General features: G+C 43.0%; 1 protein-coding gene across 1 annotated transcript in view; it reads left to right on the top strand.

Annotated features, from left to right (window-relative positions):
- Positions 1-20707, top strand: part of ARAP2 (ArfGAP with RhoGAP domain, ankyrin repeat and PH domain 2) — a gene marked incomplete at its 5' end in the record, with an annotated part of 134152 nt that overhangs the window by 98276 nt on the left and 15169 nt on the right. Inside the window, 3 exons of the mRNA XM_081960293.1 lie at positions 7852-7991; positions 17871-17953; positions 19000-19035. Coding sequence (XP_081816419.1) covers positions 7852-7991; positions 17871-17953; positions 19000-19035 — 259 coding nt within the window. The remainder of the gene's footprint in view (positions 1-7851; positions 7992-17870; positions 17954-18999; positions 19036-20707) is intronic.

Raw genomic sequence — 20707 nt, 5'->3', positions numbered from 1 at the left:
GACTTCAACTCCCAGAATTCCTGGGAATTCTGGGAGTTGAAGTCCACAAGTCTTAAAGTTGCCAAGTTTGGACACCCCTGCCTTAACAACTCCAGCAAGAAAATCACACTAGCCTTCAGTTTGTTTAATGACCGTTTGGAGTTGTCATGGCCCTGAAAAAAAGTGACTTATGACTGTTTTTCCCACTTGCAGCATCCCCGGGGTCACATGAGCAAAATTCAGATGCTTGGCAAACTGACTCATATTTATGACGTTTGCATTACCTTCGTTTGCGACGGCCATAAATGCATTTCAGGTACCAATCACTGAATCTCAATTACGTGTCCTTGGGAATGCTGCAACTGTCTTAAGTGTGAAAAATGTCTTGAGTCTCTTTGAAACTTTGAAGGGTCACTAAATGAAGAGTTGGAAGTTGAGGACTACCTGTATTCTATTGGCAGTGTACGTACTTTTAAATTGCAGGTATTTCCACTTGGTCTTCTTTTCATCATCCCCAGCAAACAGCTGTTCTGGCCTAGGCTTCCCCAGCAGCACAAAGCCGAGTCCTCGTTCCGATAAACCCCTTTTATTTAACTTGACTCAATTCCTCTCCAGCAAAGTCTTTCCTCTCCCACCGTCTTTCAACATAGTTCACAATTATGGACCTTTATCAGGCTTGGAGAGTGGCCAGGCCGATATCCTTTAGACGCCGCAATACTTGGCAAGAATGCAGGAATGAACGAATTGTCTCCTGCAAACTCCACTCCCCTTTCACTCCTCTTTTATTCCCTATGGGAGGGTCTATTCACCGTCCACCTGTGGCCTTACTCCCAAGTCGCCCCCTGTTCTTTAGCTGTTCCCTTCATCTGCACATGCACACACTGGGAACAGGCTCCAGCTGTTCCTCTGCCCCACTGATGTCTGACTCTGAAGGCAGCTGATAACTGGCATATGGCTCTGGCCCCCTCTCTGCCTCTGACACAGAGCCCTTGTCCAAGCCTTCCAGACTCCAGGACTGGCCCATCTTCCTCACTGTCTGAATCTGCTGCCAGCTCCACTGGGTGCTGGCAGGCCACAACAACAAGATAGAATAGAATAGAATAGAATAGAATAGAATAGAATAGAATAGAATAACAGAGTTGGAAGAGACCTTGGAGGTCTTCAAATCCAACCTCCTGCCTAGACAGGAAACCCTATACCAGCGATGGCAAACCTTTTTTGGCTCGCATTCCCTAAGTGGGGGGAGCGCAGGAGGGTCGTGTGCGGATATGCCACACCCATAATGCAATGCCCCCCCCCCCCAGTGCGCATGCGTGCACTACATTTTTTGTATGCTTTTTTCGCCCTCCCCAGGCTCCATAGGCTTTATAGGAGCCTGGGGAGCGCGAAAACAGCCTCCCCCGCCCCCCCCCAGAAGCCCTCCGGAGGCTTCAGAGACCTTCAGGAGGCTTCCCTGAAGCCTCCGGAACAGTCAAAATGACCTTCCGAGCAAATGGGAAGTCTGTTCCCAAACTTCCGGTTTGCCCATAGGGCTGTTTTTTTGTGCTCTGGAGGCTTCAGGGAAGTTCATGAAGCGTCAGAGGGCCACGGTGGGGGGGGGAGGCTCTTTTCGCCCTCCCCAGGCTCCTATAAAGCCTCTGGAGCCTGGGGAGGGTGAAAAATGGCTTTAAAAAGGGGTGAACTCAGTTTGCCAATGCGCGCATGCACGCTGGCCAGCTGACAGGGCAGCGCCTCACGTGCCCTGACAAATGGCTCCGTGTGCCATAGGTTTGCCATCACTGCCCTATACCATGATCTTGTAAGCCTGTTTTCTGCAGCTTTTGATAGATTTCTTTTAACAATTCTGTTTGCTTTGCCTTCATAAGTGGCTCCTGAATCAATCCCAGTGGACTTTCTGATTTTAGCATTATTGGTCTGTCCATTGTCACTGATCCAGCCTAATGCGAGGATCTAAAAAGGCACTAAGGGAAGCAAATCAAATGTAATTTCATTCCCCTTACAAAGATAAGCTGGCATCTTTCCAGGTGCATTTAACTTCAATTGGAAATGGTGTAGTTTTCTTTTTGTTTTTGTTTTATGTAGATGGTGAGTAGATTAGATTAACAGAGTTGGAAGGGAACTTGTAGGTCATCTAGCCCAACCCCCTACCCAAGCTGGAGACCCTACACCATTTCTGACAGATGGCAGTCCTGTCTCTTCCTGAAAGCCTCCAGTGATGAAGCTCCCGCAACTTCCAAAGGCAACTTCGGTTCCTTTGGTTGATTGTTCCCACTGTCAGAAAATGTATCCTTATTTCCAGGTTGAATTTCTCCTTGTTAAGTTTCCATCCATTGTTCCTTGTCTGGCCTTCAGGTGCCTTGGAAAATAGCTTGACTCCCTCCTCTCTGTGGCAGCCCCTCAAATATTGGAAGACTTCTATCCTGTCTCCCCTGGTCCTTCTCTTCCCTAGACTAGCCAGGCCCAGTTCCTGCAACTGTTCAACGTATGTTTTAGCCTCCAGTCCCCTAATCATCCTGGTTGCTCTTCTCTATACTCTTTCTAGAGTCTCAACATCATCTTTTATAGTGTGGTGACCAAAACTGGACACAGTATTCTAGTACTCAGTACTCCTTTCCTCTCTTATCCTCTTCTCTTCCTGCCTTTCCTTCCTTTCTCCCTTCCCTCTTTCCATCGTTATGATTACTTCAATCTGATGTATTTTTGGGATGGCCTTCGAGCAGATCCGGTTCTTTATTTACATAGCCATCTTAAATTCCACTCTCTAAGACAGTAATGGCTAACCTTTTCTGGACCGAGTGCCCAAAGCGCACACCCTAACCCCAAAATGCCCCCCCACATGCCCCCCACATGTGCTCAAGCCGCCCACGCTCCCTGCCCCTGCGCATGTGTGTGCACCCACCCCTGCACCCTCATGCATGTGTGCATGATCCCCACGCATGCACATTGCCCCCCACGCATGCACGTCCGGGCACACACTCCACCCCTGTGTAGCAGGGACCCACAGACCAGCTGGCTGGCAGGAGGCATGTGCATATGCGCAGTGCAGCTGAACTGGGGGTGGTGGCTTGCATGCCCACATAGAGAGCGTTTTGTGCCAACTCCGGTGTGCGTGCCATCGGTTCGCCATCACGGCTCTAGGATTTGTCTGTCTTTTCCTTTATGTACAGAATGATGTGTTGAATATTGTAAGAGAAGGAGAACCTGGGGGAGGGAGTCAAAAAAGGGATCAGCCTGGAATCCCTGCATAGCCACAAGTGAGCTAAGTCCAACTTCCCTTCAATTCCCTTGCTCCTTATCTGCCTCCAAGCAGGTGCTAAATATCAGTTCAGAAGATTCCTGTCTATAGGCATGAGTCTAAATCAGTTTAATTAGACCTTCTTGTGTGGAGCTGGTGTTTTGCACCTGAAGTTATACTCTTTCTGTCCAGGGGAGAAATTTGGAGGTGTGCAATTAGATGGACTGTATGAACATGTGTTTGTATGTTAGAAAGGATCTAAGCATGAGGAAGGAAGGAAGGAAGGAAGGAAGGAAGGAAGGAAGGAAGGAAGGAAGGGGGAAAGGAGGAAGGAAGGAGGAAGGGAGGAATAAGGAATAAGGGAGGGAAGGAAGGAAGGAAGGAAGGAAGGAAGGAAGGAAGGAAGGAAGGAAGGAAAGGAGGGAAGGAAAGGGGAAAGGAAGGTCGGAAAGAAGGGGGAAAGGAGGGAGGAAGGAAGGGAGGGGGAAGAGGGGGAGGAATGAGGGAGGGAGGGAGGAATAAGGGAGGAAAGAAGGGAGGGGGAAAGGAAAACAGGAGGGAAGGAAGGAGGAAGGAAGGGAGGGGGAAAGGAGGGATGAAGGAAGGGAGGGAGGAATAAGGGAGGGAGGAGGGGGAAGGGAGTAAGTGGGAAGGGAGGGAGAAGGGAGGGAGGGAAGGAGGAAGGAAGGAAGGAATCCTATTTTGGGGAGAATAAGAAAGAGGCCTTTAGTATTATATTCAAGCAAAAGTGTTCAATCCTGGTTTATAATTTTGCTCTTATCCCTGTTTAAGGTTCCAAACATTCAGTGAGCCATCTTCACCCAAGAATAATTTAGATATGTTGATGTTTCATATCTTATTCTGTATAGAACTGCCATATAATATATGCACAGATAACACAGAACTAAATGACCTATTAATCGTCTTACAAAGTGGAGAAGCTAGCTATCCAAAGAATTACGATTTATTGGTTTATCTCATTTAAAGTCGGAGATTAAAAGAAAAAAAAGCATTGCTTACAGAACAAACAGAGTAAATTAAAATTCCCTCGAATTAAAGAAGATAGATGCGTAATAAAACCAACTAGTAAAACAATATAAAGATCATAGCCAACAAGGCAGTGCATAATACTAGAAATGTATCATTTTAATCTACTAAATTCTGGCTGGCTATTGCTAGCAGTAGTGAGTTTAAATCAGTTAATTTCTGATTTCAAGTTTAATGGAGCAGAAGCTTTAAAAAGCTAGTTCAGTGTAGAGACTAGAATAGAATAGAATAGAATAGAATAGAATAGAATGTAGAATGTAGAATGGAATGGAATGGAATGGAATAGAGAAGAGAAAGAATAGAATAGAATGTAGAATGTAGAATGGAATGGAATAGAGATGAGAAGAGAAGAGAAGAGGAATAAAGAATAAAATGGAATGGAATTGAATGGAATAGACTAGAATAGAATTGAATAGAATAGGAAACACAGAATAGCATAGAATAGAATAGGAAACACAGAATAGAATAGAATAGAATAGAATAGAATAGAATAGAATTCTTTATTGGCCAAATATGATTGGACACACAAGGAATTTGTCTTTGGTGCATAAGCTTTGTGTACATTAAAAATACATTCATCAAGAATCATAAGATACAACCCTTAATGATAATCATAGATTACTAATAAAATCAAATAATACCAGGAAAAAAAATTGTAAAGATATAAGCAAAATGGTTATGTCATAAGTGGGAAGAGATAGTTACTAGGAAAGAAGAGAAGAAGAATAGTAAGGCAGCCTTAGTGAATGGTTTGACAGTGGTGAGGGAATTATTTGTTTAGCAGAGTGATGGCATTCAGGAAAAAGCTGTCCTTGTGTCTAGTTGTTCTGGTGTGCAGTGTTCTATAGCGTCATTTTGAGGGTAGGAGTTGAAACAATTGATGTCCAGGATGCGAGGGGTCTGTAGATATTTTCACAGCCCTCTTTTTGACTTGTGCAGTGTACTACAGGTCCTCAACGGAAGGCAGGTTGGTAGCCATTGTTTTTCCTGCAGTTCTGACTACCCCTTGACATCAGAAGCAGGGATCCCTGAATTCTAGTCTTCCACGAGACCATCACGGCCATATAAACAGTTTTGGGTGACTCACCCCATCACAAGATTACCTGGAGAAACAAACAACCACAGCAACAAAAGATAATCTGACTGTGAAAATGTTGCTGGGGAAACTCATTATGAAGAGTAAAAGTTGACTGCAGCGGCCAGAACCATAAGAAGATCAAACGTCAAGAAATATCAAACCAATTTTGAAAACTTTGCTAAAGGTTCTGGTAAAATAGCTGCTAGTAAGAACTGTACAATCTTGGACTCAGTACAGCCAGAACATTCTTTAAATATTTGCTTGGATCATATGAATGAACATTGGTTAATATAGATTTGATTTATGTCTTAGGTCCATGACAGCGAATCTTTGGCATGTGTCCCACACGCAAGCCAGCTCAGCTCCACCACACATGCCTGCGCACCTCCTGCCGGCCAGCTGATTTTCAGGTCTCTGCCGTGCATAAGGGAGACGTGCGTGCATGCACAGGGGCAGGGTTTCATGCACACATGTGCGGGGGGGCACGCATGCATGGGGGGGAGAAGGGGGGGTGCAGTTTACACACACACAACCCCCATAGACCTGTTTTTGGTTTTAGGAGGCTTCAGGGAGGCCAGCTCTAGGCCCAAAATGGGCTATGGCGGGGTGCAGTGCTCCCCGCCCCATGGCCCGTTTTTGGTCCCAGGAGGTTTCAGGGAGGCCAGCTAGGCCCAAAACAGGGCGCAAAGAGGGTCATACGAATGCACGGGTGAATGGGAGGGGCGTGGAGGGTCATGTGCGCATGCGCAGGGGGCATGGCACATTGGATTACGGGTGTGGGCACATGTGCATGTGCTGTCGCGCAATTTCGGCATGTGAGGAGAAAAAGGCTAGCCCTCACTGTCCTGGGTTGTTGCAATACCCTTAAATTAGAAGAATCATGTTTAATTATACCTAAAGACACCACATTCAACCTAAGCAAGATATCCCAACAAGAGCCACAACGTCTAAAATAATAGAGGGGCACTCCAATTGTTTTGTTTCTTCCATTGCTAATTTAAAAAACTATACAGATAGTCCTTGACTTACAACAGTTCACTTTGTGGCCATTCGAAGTTACCACGGCACTGAAAAAAGTGACTTTTATGACCATTTTTTGCACTTATGGCCTCTGCAGCTTTTCCGTGGGATTGCTATCAAAATTTAGATACTTAACAACTGACTCATGTTTATGACAGTTGCAGCGTCCCAGGGGTCATGCAAACTCTTTTTTTTTATGATCACGTGATCAATGGGGAAGCCAGCTTCGTTTAACAACCATGTTACCAATTGAACAACTGCAGTGATTCACTTAACAAATGTGGAAAAATTCCCTTAACCTTTAAGCAACGCTAAAGTTGGGCTCCATTGTGATCGAAGGTTAAAGACTAGTTGCAAAATGATAGATGATAGATGATAGAGGGAAAGATGATAGTAGATGGAGAATATATGGATGGATGGAGAGAGACAAAGAGAGAGAGAGAGAGAGAAGATGATGGATGGATGGATGGATAGATAGATATAATCAATGATAGAGTGAGAGATATTATATGGATGGATGGATGAATAGATAATGGGTGGATGGATAAATAGATAGAGGGAGAGAGAAAGAGAGATGGATGGTTACATGATAGATAGATAGATAGATAGATAGATAGATAGATAGATAGATAGATAGATAGATAGATAGATGATAGATAGATAGATAGATAGATAGATGATAGATAGATAGATGATAGATAGATAGATAGATAGATAGATAGATAGATAGATGATAGATAGATAGATAGATAGATAGATAGATAGATGATAGATAGATAGATAGATAGATGATAGATAGATAGATAGATAGATAGATGATAGATAGATAGATAGATAGATAGATAGATAGATAGATAGATAGATAGATGATAGATAGATAGATAGATAGATAGATAGATAGATAGATAGATGATAGATAGATAGATGATAGATAGATAGATAGATAGATAGATAGATAGATAGATAGATAGATAGATGATAAATAGACTCAATTGTGATCATAAGTTGAGCTGCAAAATGTTATTTATATATATACTGGATACCCATGCTTCACTACGAAACTATGTGATAGGGCTTGATAAATTGACACTTAAACGAAAATTAATGAGTAGTTACGATCGGGTTTGATACATTGACACTTAAAGCTTGAAAAATAATGTAGAATATGTAACTCCTTAGCATTAGAGCATGTTAATTTAAGGCAACTGGCAGTTGGAACAGAGTTCTTTTCAGGTGGGGAGGAGGAGTAGAACGTCTAACTCCTTAGCATCGACATGTGTTAATATAATACTATATAAGAAAGACTGATGATCTGATGGTCATTTCAAAAAAATCCTTTCTTAACCAGCACCTAGAAACCAAGAGGAACACATGTGCTGAATTTCAAGTTTGTAGGCTTTACAGTTCTAGAGATTGAGTGATGAGAGAGTGGTATTTGGTTTTATCTGTGTAGATGAAGACACTAAATGATTTTTTTAAATAATCTTGACAGACGAAACTTCAAAAGGTCCCGTCAAAGCTGGCTACCTGAAATACAAAGAAGAACCCTCCAAGCTGCTGTCTGCCAATAAATTTCAAGACCGCTATTTCGTTTTACGAGAAGGAAAATTGTGGCTTTATAAGGACATGAAGGTACAAATGATGTCGTGAGCTTTTCTAACCTACCCCCCAATCCCACCCCTTCTCTTTACCTGAGATTTTACAGATGGACACTGGATGCTATCGTGTTGCTCTCGATTATGTGGATGATGTGAGGGGGGAAATTCGATGAAAGCCATGAGGAGAAGCGAACAATGAAAACTTAACTTAGAGGGTTGTTTTTTTTTTAGTGTTCTGCAACAATCTTCGTGAATGCAATATTGAAGTCACACTTGAGAAGTAAACGTAGATTGTGTCTTCCAGATTTCTTTTAATCGGTGGCCAAGTTAGGGAAGAGGATAGGAATTGATTACATTCTGGCATCTTCTTATACATTGCAAGATAGATCTTGTGATCTTGCTGAAGTCCTAGGACTGTGACTGTTGCCCCAGCTCAGCTCCACTGAGAATGCGCGCACCAGTAGCGGGTTCCGGCCGTTACGGCTATACCTATAGTAGCCGGAAGCAGCGGCCACGGTACCGGTACGGTGGCTCATTTGGCCCACCAGCCCGTGTTCCATGCCTGTTTTTAAAGCAACCGGTCAATTGTGCAAGCGTGCACAGCGTACGGTGACTGTGCGACCTCCGACAATCAACTGGGTGTCGCAGGGGCAGTGGAGTGTGCAAGCGTGTGCAGCGCATGTGCATGACCAGGACACCCGGCCCCATGAACAGTGTACCAATAACAATGGGGAGAGGAACCCACCACTGGCTCACACGCCTCCCTCTAGCCAACTGATTTTCGGGTCTCTGCCACATATGCGCAGGGTGCATGTGGGAGACTCATGCACATGTGCAGGGGGAGTGGGGGAGCTAATCAACTAATCAAGGAGAGATCCAACCTAGAACTAAGAAGAAATTTCCTGACCATTAGACAATTAATCGGTGCAACTCCAGAGGTTGTAGATGCTCCATCACTGGAGGTTTTTAAGAAGAGGGTGGACAACCATTTGTCCGAAATTGTGTAGGGCTTCCTGATTGAGCAGGACATTGACACTTAAAGCTTGAAAAATAATATAGAATATGTAACTCCTTAGCATCAGAGCGTGTTAATATAAGGCAACTGGCAGTTGGAACAGAGTTCTTTTCAGGTGGGGAGGGGGAGTAGAAGACCTCCAAGGTCCCTTGTTAATTTGTTATTCAGTAAGAATGGCATGGAAAATCCATTTCTGCAATAATGGTGAATCCATTTTCATCGTCCCCTTTTGTTTTCATGCAATAGGTAAACAGGTCTGGACGTAAATATATTATTGTTGGTCTCAGAATCAGATTAATATGCAGAACGCATATGTTTTGTTACCTGCCATAAATGTCACCGTGATTCCTGCAGCAACAAAATTTCCGAGAGGGGCTAGACTTGTGAATTAATTTGGAAGGTCTGAATGATGATTATTCTTGGTATATGATTAACAGTTCAGTCTTTTTGAACGCTTCTATGTATTCTTTTGGAAATATGTAATTACCTGCTAAGAGTAATCAGACCTTAATATTTATATTTTGTTTTGTTTTGCACTGGGGTCCTTTGACAACAATCAACCAATTTTTCTATTTTGCCTCCATTGATTGCAAATACAGTAGCTCCAAATCTGACAATTGCGGTAACATGCAAATATAATCACATAATAAAAATGTGAAATCCCATAAATACTCCTTCTAGCTATCCAATTACACAATGCTGGTAAAAGTTGGATGAAGTTGATGTTGTCCTTTGTTGGGATTGCCCCAAAGGAGAACATCATAACCACGTGGGTGGAAGGTGGGGGAAAAAGCAGATGTTGTGAAATGAAATCTTAAGAAAAATAACTGCTCCACCATTGGAAATCAGAAATATTTCTTATTTATGTTGGTTGCAGCCAAGCATGAAAGAGGATGATCTTGTTATCGATTGAGAAGTGATTTCAACCATCAATTGTAAGGGCTTTCTTTTCTTCAGATAAGCCAACCATCTCTTGAAGCTGTTCTGACCCCAGCTTCCTTAAAAAGCAAGAAGCAGAATCTTGGTCCTGGCCAAATCCCTTTTATTTACACGACTGTGAATTCCTTTCATTCACAGTCCGCAAGGCTTAGCAAACAGCCTTTCAGAGGAATGTTTATCAACACGAACCTTATCTCGTTTGGAGAGCTGCCAAATAACTAGTTTCCAAATGCAGGGCAAGGCACAGAGTCTCTCATAGTCACAAACACTCTTGAAACGACCGAATGAACAAATTGTTTCCTGCAAAAGCCCACTCCCAATTTGCACCTCTTCTGTTTCCAATCACCTCCAGGGTGTGACTTTACTCACAAGTTGACCCTGCTTTTTTTAGTTGTTCTTCCCTTCTGGCAGCTCTGCGCATGCACACACTGCGAACAGGCTCCAGCTGTTCTTCTGCCTCACTGCTGTCTAGCTCCCCCTCTGTCTCCGATGCAGAGCTCTCATCTGAGCTTTCTTTGGCCCCCAGGACTGGCCCAGGTTCCTCCCCAACCTCTTCACTGTCTGACTCTGCTGCCAGCTCCACAGATGGCTGGCGCACCACAACAGAAGCTTTGACTGGTATAAACCAAAAATGCGTTAGCATTGCTTTAAATGTTTTGTGACTGACCTGTTGTTAGAGATGCTTTGAGCCAACTTACCTTCACATGCAATAGTACAGATGGGCAGGCTGGTCCCTATAACACTTGCACTCTGCATTCATGGATCACAGGATTTGATAGTCTTCTGAGATGATCTGATTGAATGAGACCCTGAATGAATGTCATATGGATAAATTCGGGAAGTGGCCAGATCTCTGTTTCTCAACCTTGGTAGCTTTAAGATGAGTGGACATCAACTCCCCAAAATCTCCCAGTCAATCTTGCCAGTTCACGTCCACCCATTGGAGTTAAAGTCCACCCATCTTAAAGCTGGCTAAGGTTGAGAAACAGAGATCTGGCATTTCCTGAATGTATCCATATGTCACTCATTCAATGTCTCATTTAATGAATGAGATCATCTCACTGAATTACCAGAAAGTCCAATTGCCTCTTGAAAAAGCACCTTTGGGATCACCATGAACTGGATGACTGAGAATCTCCACAGACATTTAGATATAACTACAGAGCTGAAGAAGCTTTGTGGATGAGAAGCGAAATGTCTTCAAAGAAAAACCAGAAAGTCCAGTTGTCTCTTGAAAAAGCACCTTTGGGACAACCATGGCCTGGATGGCTGAGAATCTCCATAGACACTCACATTAAAGCTGCCAAAATTGAGGAACGCTATACCAATTTATACCATCAACATCCCTACCTCCTCCTCTTCCATCCCTACAGAGGAATTAGCTGTGAAGAATGGGAACGACAATTCTAAGATACTTGGAGGATGTTAGCAGGGGTGGGTCAAAATTGGAAAGATTCTGGAGCTTCAGAAGGCCGGCTCTACTCCTTCCTCCCAAGGTTCCTTGGGAAAAAGCTCTGCTTCAAAAGAGGTAGGGTGTACACCCCATCTTGCAGATTCGAATATAGACATCACGTCAGCAGCCCTAGATGCCAGTTGGAGGAAAATGGCCATAACTTTCTTGCCGCAAAGAAGTGGAGCTAGACATAACGAGCAGAAGCAAGCAACTTTATTGTTCACTGCCTGAATTATGAGAATCTGCTTCCCTTCCCCGGGGATAACCAGATAAGCCTTCATGGCTGTTCAGGATAGTCAAGCTTAGGTCTTTTGCAGCTGCGCAATGACTCTAAGTCAGGGGTGTCCAAACTTGGGAACTTTAAGAGTTGCGGACTTCAACTCCCAGAATTCCCCAGCCAGCATGGCTGGCTGGGGAATTCTGGGAGTTGAAGTCCACAACTCTTAAAGTTCCCAAGTTTGGACACCCCTGCTCTAAGTCCATGATGGTGAACCTATAGCATGTGTGACACAGGTAACACACAGCCCTCTTTGTGGGCACACGAGCCGTCACCCCAGCTCAGCTCCACCGTGCATGCGCCTCCTGCTAGCCAGCTGATTTTCAGGTCTCTGCCGTGCATGTGAGGGGAGCACGTGGGAGACACACATGCACACATGGGTGGAGGGGGGAATGCAGCACGTTAGATACTAGCTGCAGTTATAATGGTTTCCACCAAGGTCCTCTGTTCTGGCGGAAACAGAGGTTTAATCTCATTGGTCGAAGGGTCTGACAGCGCCCTATAAAAGGGCTGCTGTCAGACTCAACCTTCCCTGGATTGTACATACTTGTTCTGTTACAATAAAGAACTGTTGTTGCCTTTAGCCTGAGTGTGCCTTTCCATTACCCGACCTAACACAGCGTGCCCTCCAGACCCCATTTTTGGTACCAGGAAGTTGCAGGGAGGCCTGCTAGCCCCAAAACAGGCCATGGAGGGAGTGCCCTCACCTGTGGCCCGTTTTTGGTCCCAGGAGGCTTCAGGAAGGCCTGCTAGGCCCAAAATGGGGCACAGGGGAGGTCGTGCCCGCAGGCATAGGGGGCACGGTGCTTGGGGGGGGCGCCATACATGCATTGCATTATGGGTTGCTTTCAGAAGGCGACAACACAAAGGTTAGGCATCACTACTCTAAGCTAAGTCCATGCTTGACTCCACCCGTCCAGTAGCTGGCATTTTCACAACAATAGTGTCCCCAGTTGGTGAAACCTTTGTCACGCTCAATTTGCCACACGTACAGTCAAGATAAAACGAGGAAATTCCATTTTCTATGAGAAAGAGAGGGCCCCATCCTCCTCTCTGCTCAGAGGAATCCATCTGTGCTGGTGTCCTTTAAATGTACTTTTAAGCGTCTAGACATCTCTTCTTCAGGCCTAAAGTGGGTTGCATAAATTCTGCATCATTATTTATGGAAAAGGAAGGTTGGAGTTGCCGAACAAAAAGCTTTTTGCTTGTTGCCCTTTGGCTCGTTGCACCATTTTTTCCCCTCTTTCATTTAAAAAAAATTCTATTCCCTCCCCTTCCCTCCCCCCCCCCAAAAAACCCCGAAATTAATAGCTTGTCTGAAACCCAAGGCGGCAAATCTTTGGAAACTCATGATCTCAGCAAAGTGGTTGTGTTTATTTTGCTGTGCGTTAGGTTACATTAATTGCCTGGCCAGGAAAAAGAAAAAAAGGGAAGAAGAAAGAAAGAAAAAGACCAAAAACAACCGGGGAACAGCACTATTATTTTTACAAACGCTGTGACTTTCTCATCACTCGATTAATAACCGTATCGCCGCTGCATGAATGGATGCTTTCATTACTGCAGCCAAATGGGTTAAGAATCATTTTTGAAATACTAAAAGCCCAATTAGCCGTGAAATTCTGAGTAGGGGTGGGGTGGGGGGGGGTGGCGGAGAAAGAGAGTGCTCTGAACTGAGCTAATTTTTGGCTAAACGGCGCGTAATGTTTCACTGTCAGGCCCAAGTATGGGGGAGCTTAAAAGTAGATGGGGTCGCTCCGACATTCTTGTGCAGTGCTTTGAAATTCCCATAGGTGCACTCCGCCTCCCAAAAGAAAGCTGCAAAATGAATTTCAAGGGACCTCTATATTTCCATATCATTGCAAACACATTGACAAATTAGACTCTACTATTTAATTATGAGCTTTTATCCAGTAGAGAAATTTGCCTCGAGATTTGTTTTTCTTCTCTCCCTCCCTCCTTCTCTCTCCCTCCCTTCCTTCTCTCTCTCTCTCCCTTCTCTCTCTCTCTCTCCCTCCCTCTATCTCCCTCCCTCCTCCTTGCTCTCCCTGCTCCGTTCTCCCTCCCTCCCTCCTCCTCTCTCTCATTCCCTCCTTTTCTCTCTCTGTCTCTCCCTCCCTTCCTACTCCTCTGTCTCCCTCCTTCTCTCTCTCCCCTCCCCCTCCCTCCCTCCTTCTCTCTCTCTCCCTCCCCCCCTCTTGTGTACAAAAAACTATGGCAACCTGTTGTGATTTCCTCTTCCTTGACCTTGGAAAAGGCAGGCAGGAGTTACTTAGAAACATAGTCATAGAGCTGGAAGGGACTGTTCTGACCGAGGCTTCCCAAGAGCATGAAGCAAATTCCTTGTCCCAACAAAAAACCCTTTTATTAATTGACTGCGAATTCTGCTCATTCCCATACAGCAAAGTCTTTCAAGGGAGGATTTACAGTCACAGACCTTATCTAGCTTGAAGAACTGCCAGGCCAATATCTGCAGAACTTGGCAAGGAGGCTCGGAGAGTCATGAATTAAGCAAACTAATTGTCTCCTGCAAACTCCACTCCCCTTTCGCTCCTCTTTTATTTCCTCTGGGAGGGGCCATTCATCATCCACCTGTGGCCTTACTTTCAAGTCGACCCCTGTTCTTTAGCTGTTCCCTTCATCTGGCAACTCTGCGCATGTGCACCCTGGGAACAGGCTCCAACTGTTCTTCTGCCTCACTGATGTCTGACTCTGAAGGCAGCTGATAACTGGCATTTGGCCCCCTCTCTACCTCCGACACAGAGTCCTCATCAGAGCCTTTCCCAGACTCCAGGACTGGCCCATCTTCCTCCCCAACCTCCTCACTGTCCAAATCTGCTGGTGGGCCACAACAAGGACCTTGGAGATCTTCGAGTCCAGGGGTGTCAAACTCAAAGGCCCCGGGGCTGGATCCGGCCTGCAACGTGCTTAGATCTGGTTTGCAGGGCTGGCCTGGAAACAGGAAAGGACCGGCCCACAGTGCCTCTGCCAGTGAAAACAGAGCTCATGGGGGTCCCATGTGCGCAGCCCCTCTGAGATCAATTTTCACTGGCAGAGGGCTGCAGGAGGCCATCGCGCCCAAAAACAGGGCACAGGCGAGGGGTGTGTGCAGCCACCCTGGGCTCTGATTTCCCTGGCAGAGGGAAAGGTTCCCCCGCACATGTGTACTAGTTGTTCCCGACTCTAGGGGGCGGTGCTCATCGTTTCAAAGCTGAGGAGCCAGCGCTGTCTGAAGATGTCTCTGTAGTCATGTGGCTGGTATGACTAAACACCGAAGGTGCATGGAATGACTGTTACTTTCCCACCAAATGGTTCCTATTTTTCTACCTGTATTTTTTACGTCCTTTTGAACTGCTGGATTCGCAGAAGCTGGGACAAGTCACGGGAGCTCACTCCATTACGCGGCGCTAGGGATTCGAACCGCCTGAACTGCCGACCTTCTGATCAAAAAGCTCAGCATCTTAGCCACTGAGCCACCACGTCCCCAATAATTTTATGGTACTACTCAAAAAAAAAGTGGTGTCATTAGCTATCAAACCTCAAAAATACTGTACACTTTTCTCAAAAGGTTTCCACAATTTTGGCCACTGCTCTACATGCTAACCCAATTTTAAATCCTTCTTGAGTCCCATGTCTGGATAAGCTTGGCCAAATGCCAGCCCTTGTTCAGATGTGCTAGTTGAGAGAAGAAATTGTGAGAAACAAAAGGATTTTGGTGTTTTTCCAAGATTTTGACAGGATATTCAGAAGATGAACAGACCGGAAAATACCTTTTAACTTGGGAATTATTATATCAATGGTTGGAAAATGGAAGTAGAAGTTAGAAACTTAGAATTGAGGAGGATACGTAAATAAAGATGAAATAAATGTGCAATTAAATAATGAATATTGAATAACTAGGAGAATTAAGCATTATGATTAATAGAATCAGAGGATAATGGTTACAAATGTGATGTTCATATGATGTTTATAATGCATGATATTATTAAATAATAATATTTAATAATGTTTAATGAAATAATGGAAAATGTGTAAAAAGGATAAGTGAAGATCATGGTGAATAAAGTTTGAGACTAATAGTTGTAGCTCTTGTATGTATAAGATTTATTACTTGAATTTAAAAGAGATTGCACCCAGACAGTACACTGTCATAGATACATAAATTTTATATATAACAAAGAAATTATTATTATTATTATTATTATTATTATTATTATTATTATTATTATTATTATTATTATTATTATTATTACACCACTGCTGTTCAACATCACATTAATTTCACTGACAATAATCCTACGAATCACAAAACTGGGGTAACAAATCTCAAACCAACATGGCAAGATAAATCATCTACTATACATGGATGACTTAAAAATGTATGCGAAAAGCCCCCTGAACTTAAATCAATACTCAGCACTGTTCAATTGTTTCAGCAGTGACATCAAAATGAACTTTGGACTTGAAAAAAATGTGCTATATTATCCATGCAGCAAGGAAAAATGGAAAAAACAGAAGGAATAGAACTGGGAAATGGAAATATAGTGAAAGCATTAGCAAAGGATGATGGTTACAGGCATATTGGAAGCAGATAACATCTTGAATTGAAAAGTCAAAGCATCAACACAAAATGAATACATCAGGAGGGTCCGCAAACTATTAAAATCAAAGCTGAATGCTGGAAACATAATTAAAGCCATTAATACATGGGCAGTTCCAGTGATAAGCTACTCAGCTGGAATCATCAACTGGACTTTGGCTGAACTGGAAAACCTGGACCGGAAAACATGCAAACTTTTGAATATGTACCACACTTTACGTCCACGAAGTGACATCCACAGGTTGTACCTGTCATGAAAAATAGGGGGCAGGGGGCTATTGCAAATCCATCAAACTGTAGAAGAAGAAAAATGAAGTTTGAATGATTATGTGAACCAAAGTACAGAAAAATTGCTACAGGCTGTGAAAACGGAGAACAGCATAAAAACAACAGAAACAAAGGCAGAAAATAAGAAAAAAGAGCTGGGTGACAGATTAAATAGATGGAAAACCAAAGCTTTGCATGGACAGCACTTGAAAAACATTGAAGGAAAATGTGATGACAACTTGACATGGACATGGCTTAAGATGGGAACCATCAAGAAAGAAACGGAAGGTTTAATACTGGCTGCTCAAGAACAAGCCCTACAAACTAATGCCATGAAAGCAAAGATACAAAAATCCACTGACAACCCAAACTGCCGACTTTGCAGCAACAAAGTTGAAACTGTTTTACATTTAATATGTGAATGCAGCAAAATTGCACAAACTGATTACAAAGCTAGACACAATCGAGTTGCAAAATTAATCCACTCATTATGTGAAAAATATGATTTACCTGTATCCAGAAAGTCATGGGAGCAAAAAGTGGAAAAAGTTACTAAAAATGAGAAGGTGAAGATCTTGTGGGACTTTCAAATAGAAAACGGATTGTCATTTGGAGCACAACACACCAGATATCACGGTTGCAGAGGGCCGAAGTCTACAGTTCATTGATATAGCTGTTCCTGGAGATGCCAGAGTCGAAGAAAAAGAACTGGAAAAAATCACAAAATATTGTGACCTGTCCATCGAAACTACACAATTATGGATGAAACATATAACAGTGACACCCATTGTCATCAGGGCACTTGGTACCATGTCCAATAATTTTATAAGATACATCAACAAATTGCAGCTTCCTGCAATAACACCAGCAGAACTGCAAAAAACTGTGCTACTCGGAACATCGTATATTTTAAGAAGGTACTTGGTTGATACCTAGGATGCTGGCAGCAACCCGTATCAACCATTAGCACCAGTCAATGGTATTTGTGATGCATTTTTGAATGTTCAGTTGGCTGAGTTTCATGTTTAATGAATAAAGTATAAAACAATAACAATAACAAGTCCAAGAATTGTATAAAGCACATCAACAAATTGCAGCTTCCTGCAATAACACCAGCAGAACTGCAAAAAACTGCGCTACTCAGAACATCTTATATCTTTAGAAGGTCCTTGGTTGATACCTAGGATGCTGGTAGCAACCCATATCAACCATTAGCACCAGTCAATGGTATTTGTGATGCGTTTTTGAATGTTCAGTTGGCTGAGTTTCATGTTTAATGAAAAAAAAGTTTATAATAATATGGACAAATCTGGAGGCCTGGTATGTTTTCTGTTTCACTAACGGTTGTTTTTTCAACCACAACAGAGCAGCAAGGCGGAAAAAGTGTTTCCTGTCAAATCGCTGAAACTTTACCTCGGGGTGAAGAAAAAACTGAAACCACCAACAAAGTAAGCAAGCCACGATGGCTGGTTTTCGTTCAAAAGCACGCTTGCTTCTTTGTTATTTTTGTTATGCTCCCAAAAGGTAAAGCTTCGAAAAGCCAAAACAAATAAAGGAACTAATCTGTATCTATTGCCTGGCCTGTGGTAAGCCACAGTTCCACATTGTTAGCTATTTGGAGGGCTCCCGTTATTACTTGGGTGTTGAGAAATGACTTTATTGAACAGTTATTTCTAATCTCGGTATGCTATCTCCTGTGGGCTATATTGCTTATGTGATCAAATTATCAGATAATTGAGGAATGAATTGGATTTGGATTGGATTGGAATAGAATAGAGGAATGGAATGGAATGGGGTAGGATAGGATGGAATGGAATGGAATTGATTGGAATGGAATGAATCGGGATTGGATTGGATTGGATTGGAACAGGATTGGATTGGAACAGAGGATTGGGTTGGATTGGAATAGAATAGCGGAATGCAATGGGATAGAATATAATGGAATGGATTGGATTGGATTGGAATAGAATAGCAGAATGGAATGGGATAGAATGGAATGGAATAGAATAGAATAGAATAGAATAGAATAGAATAATAGAATAGAACAGAACAGAACAGAACAGAACAGAGGACTAGACTAGACTAGAACAGAACAGAACAGACAGAGTTCTTTATTGGCCATGTATGATTGGACGCACAAGAAATTTGTCTCCTGTGCATAAGCTTGTAATGTACATACAGAGAACAACAAAGTGTTCAGAGTAGCAGATTTCCACAAAAAATGTACAGTACAGGCTAATAAAGAAGAATGTTTGTAGCTCAGGATGAAAATGAAGTGTTCCTTGATTCTATTTGAGCTTGGTTGTTCTCTGGCATACATTTCATTGCCAAACTAGATAACATCATCAGTGCTTGTCACAGTAGGCTCCATATGCGATCTGTGAGCATTCCGAACAGGATAGCAACAATTTAGTTTTGGGAAGGTTAGCCTTCTTTTCTCTCTTAATTACCCTATATGTCTATGTATAAAAGATATTTTCTTCTGATTTTTCAGCTGGGGTCTAACACTGCTGTCTGAAAAGCATCATTGGTAAGTAAGACATACTAGATTGGGAGGTGTATTATTTCTAAATGATTGGGTAGAATAAGTTTTTGCACCTCCCACAAGCACAGCACCTCTTTGTTATTCATTAAAGCAGCCACGTTATTTTTTCTCCTGGCTTCTTAATGAGTCTGGAGACAAGAGGTTGCTGTTTTAATATTCTTACTGTTAAAAATAGTCTTCTCTTGAAAGCAGGGGCATTTATTTTGTTTAAGTTGCATGGAAGCCTGAAACAACATACCTGCTTTAATACCAACTGTGATACCCACTTGATCATATCTCAACAATTGCAGCTGAGAAAAATATATTGATAATCATAAGACAGGTGTCAGAGAAATTGTTCTGTAAAGTCGAACGATTGCTTTAATTGTGTGGTTCTGCTTCATGGGTTTGTACATCAGTCTATACATACAGGTGTAACTCCAAAAACTAGAATATTTACAATACAATACAATACAATACAATACAATAGTAGAGTTGGAAGGGACCTTGGAGGTCTTCTAGTCCAACCCCCTGCCTAGGCAAGAAACCCTATACCGTGCAAAATATCATGCAAAAGTTCATTTATTTTAGTAATGCAACTTAAAAGGTGAAACTAATATATGAGATAAGACTCATTACATGCAAAGCAAGAGAGTTCAAGCCATGATTTGTCATAATTGTGATGATTATGGAGTACAGCTCATGAAAACCCCAAATCCACCATCTCAGAAAATTAGAAGATTACATGCAATCAATAAAACAAGGATTGTACATAGAACAATATCGGACCTCTGAAAAGTATAAGCATACATATGTACTCAGTACTTGGTTTGGGCCCCGTTTTCAGCAATTACTGCCTCAATGCGGCGTGGCATGGAAACTATCAGCCTGTGGCACTGCTGAGGTGTTATGGAAGACCAGGATGCTTCAATAGCGGCCTTCAGCTCTTCTGCATTGTTCAATCTCATGTCTCTCATCTTTCTCTTGGCAATGCCCCATAGATTCTCTATGGGGTTCAGGTCAGGCGAGTTTGCAGGCCAATCAAGCACAGTAATCCAACAGTCATTGAACCAGGTTTTGGTGCTTTTGGCAGTGTGGGCAGGTGCCAAGTTCTGTTGGACAATGAAGTCAGCATCCCCATAAAGCTCGTCTGTGGAAGGAAACATGAAGTGCTCCAAAACCTCCTGGTAGATGGCTGCTTTGACTCTGGACTTAATGAAGCACAGTGGACCAACACCAGCAGATGACATGGCTCCCCAAATCAACACAAACTATGGAAACTTCACACTGGACTTCAAGCATCTTGCAGTGTGTGCCTCTCCATTCTTCCTCCATACTCTGGGTCCTTGGTTTCCAAATGAAAATTTGCTCTCATCAGAAAAGAGGACTTTGGACCACTGAGCAACAGACCAGGTCTGTTTTTCTTTAGCCCAGGTAAGACGCTTCTGACATTGTTTGTTGTTCAGGAGTGGCTTGACAAGAGGAATACAACATTTGGAGCCCATATCCAAGATCTGTCTCTGTGTGGTGGCCTTTTCGTGACAATCCTGTCCAGGCTGCAGTCATCCCTGCTGCTTGTGTACCTTTTTCTTCCACACTTTTCCCTTCCACATAACTTTCTATTAATGTCCTTTGATATAGCACTTTGGGAACATTCAACTTCTTTTGCAATGACCTT

Source organism: Natrix helvetica (assembly GCF_964273705.1).
Source record: "Natrix helvetica genome assembly, chromosome: 7".
NCBI lineage: Eukaryota > Metazoa > Chordata > Lepidosauria > Squamata > Natricidae > Natrix > Natrix helvetica.
Note: the sequence above shows the minus strand (reverse complement) of the source record. Positions and strands in the feature narration are given on the sequence as shown.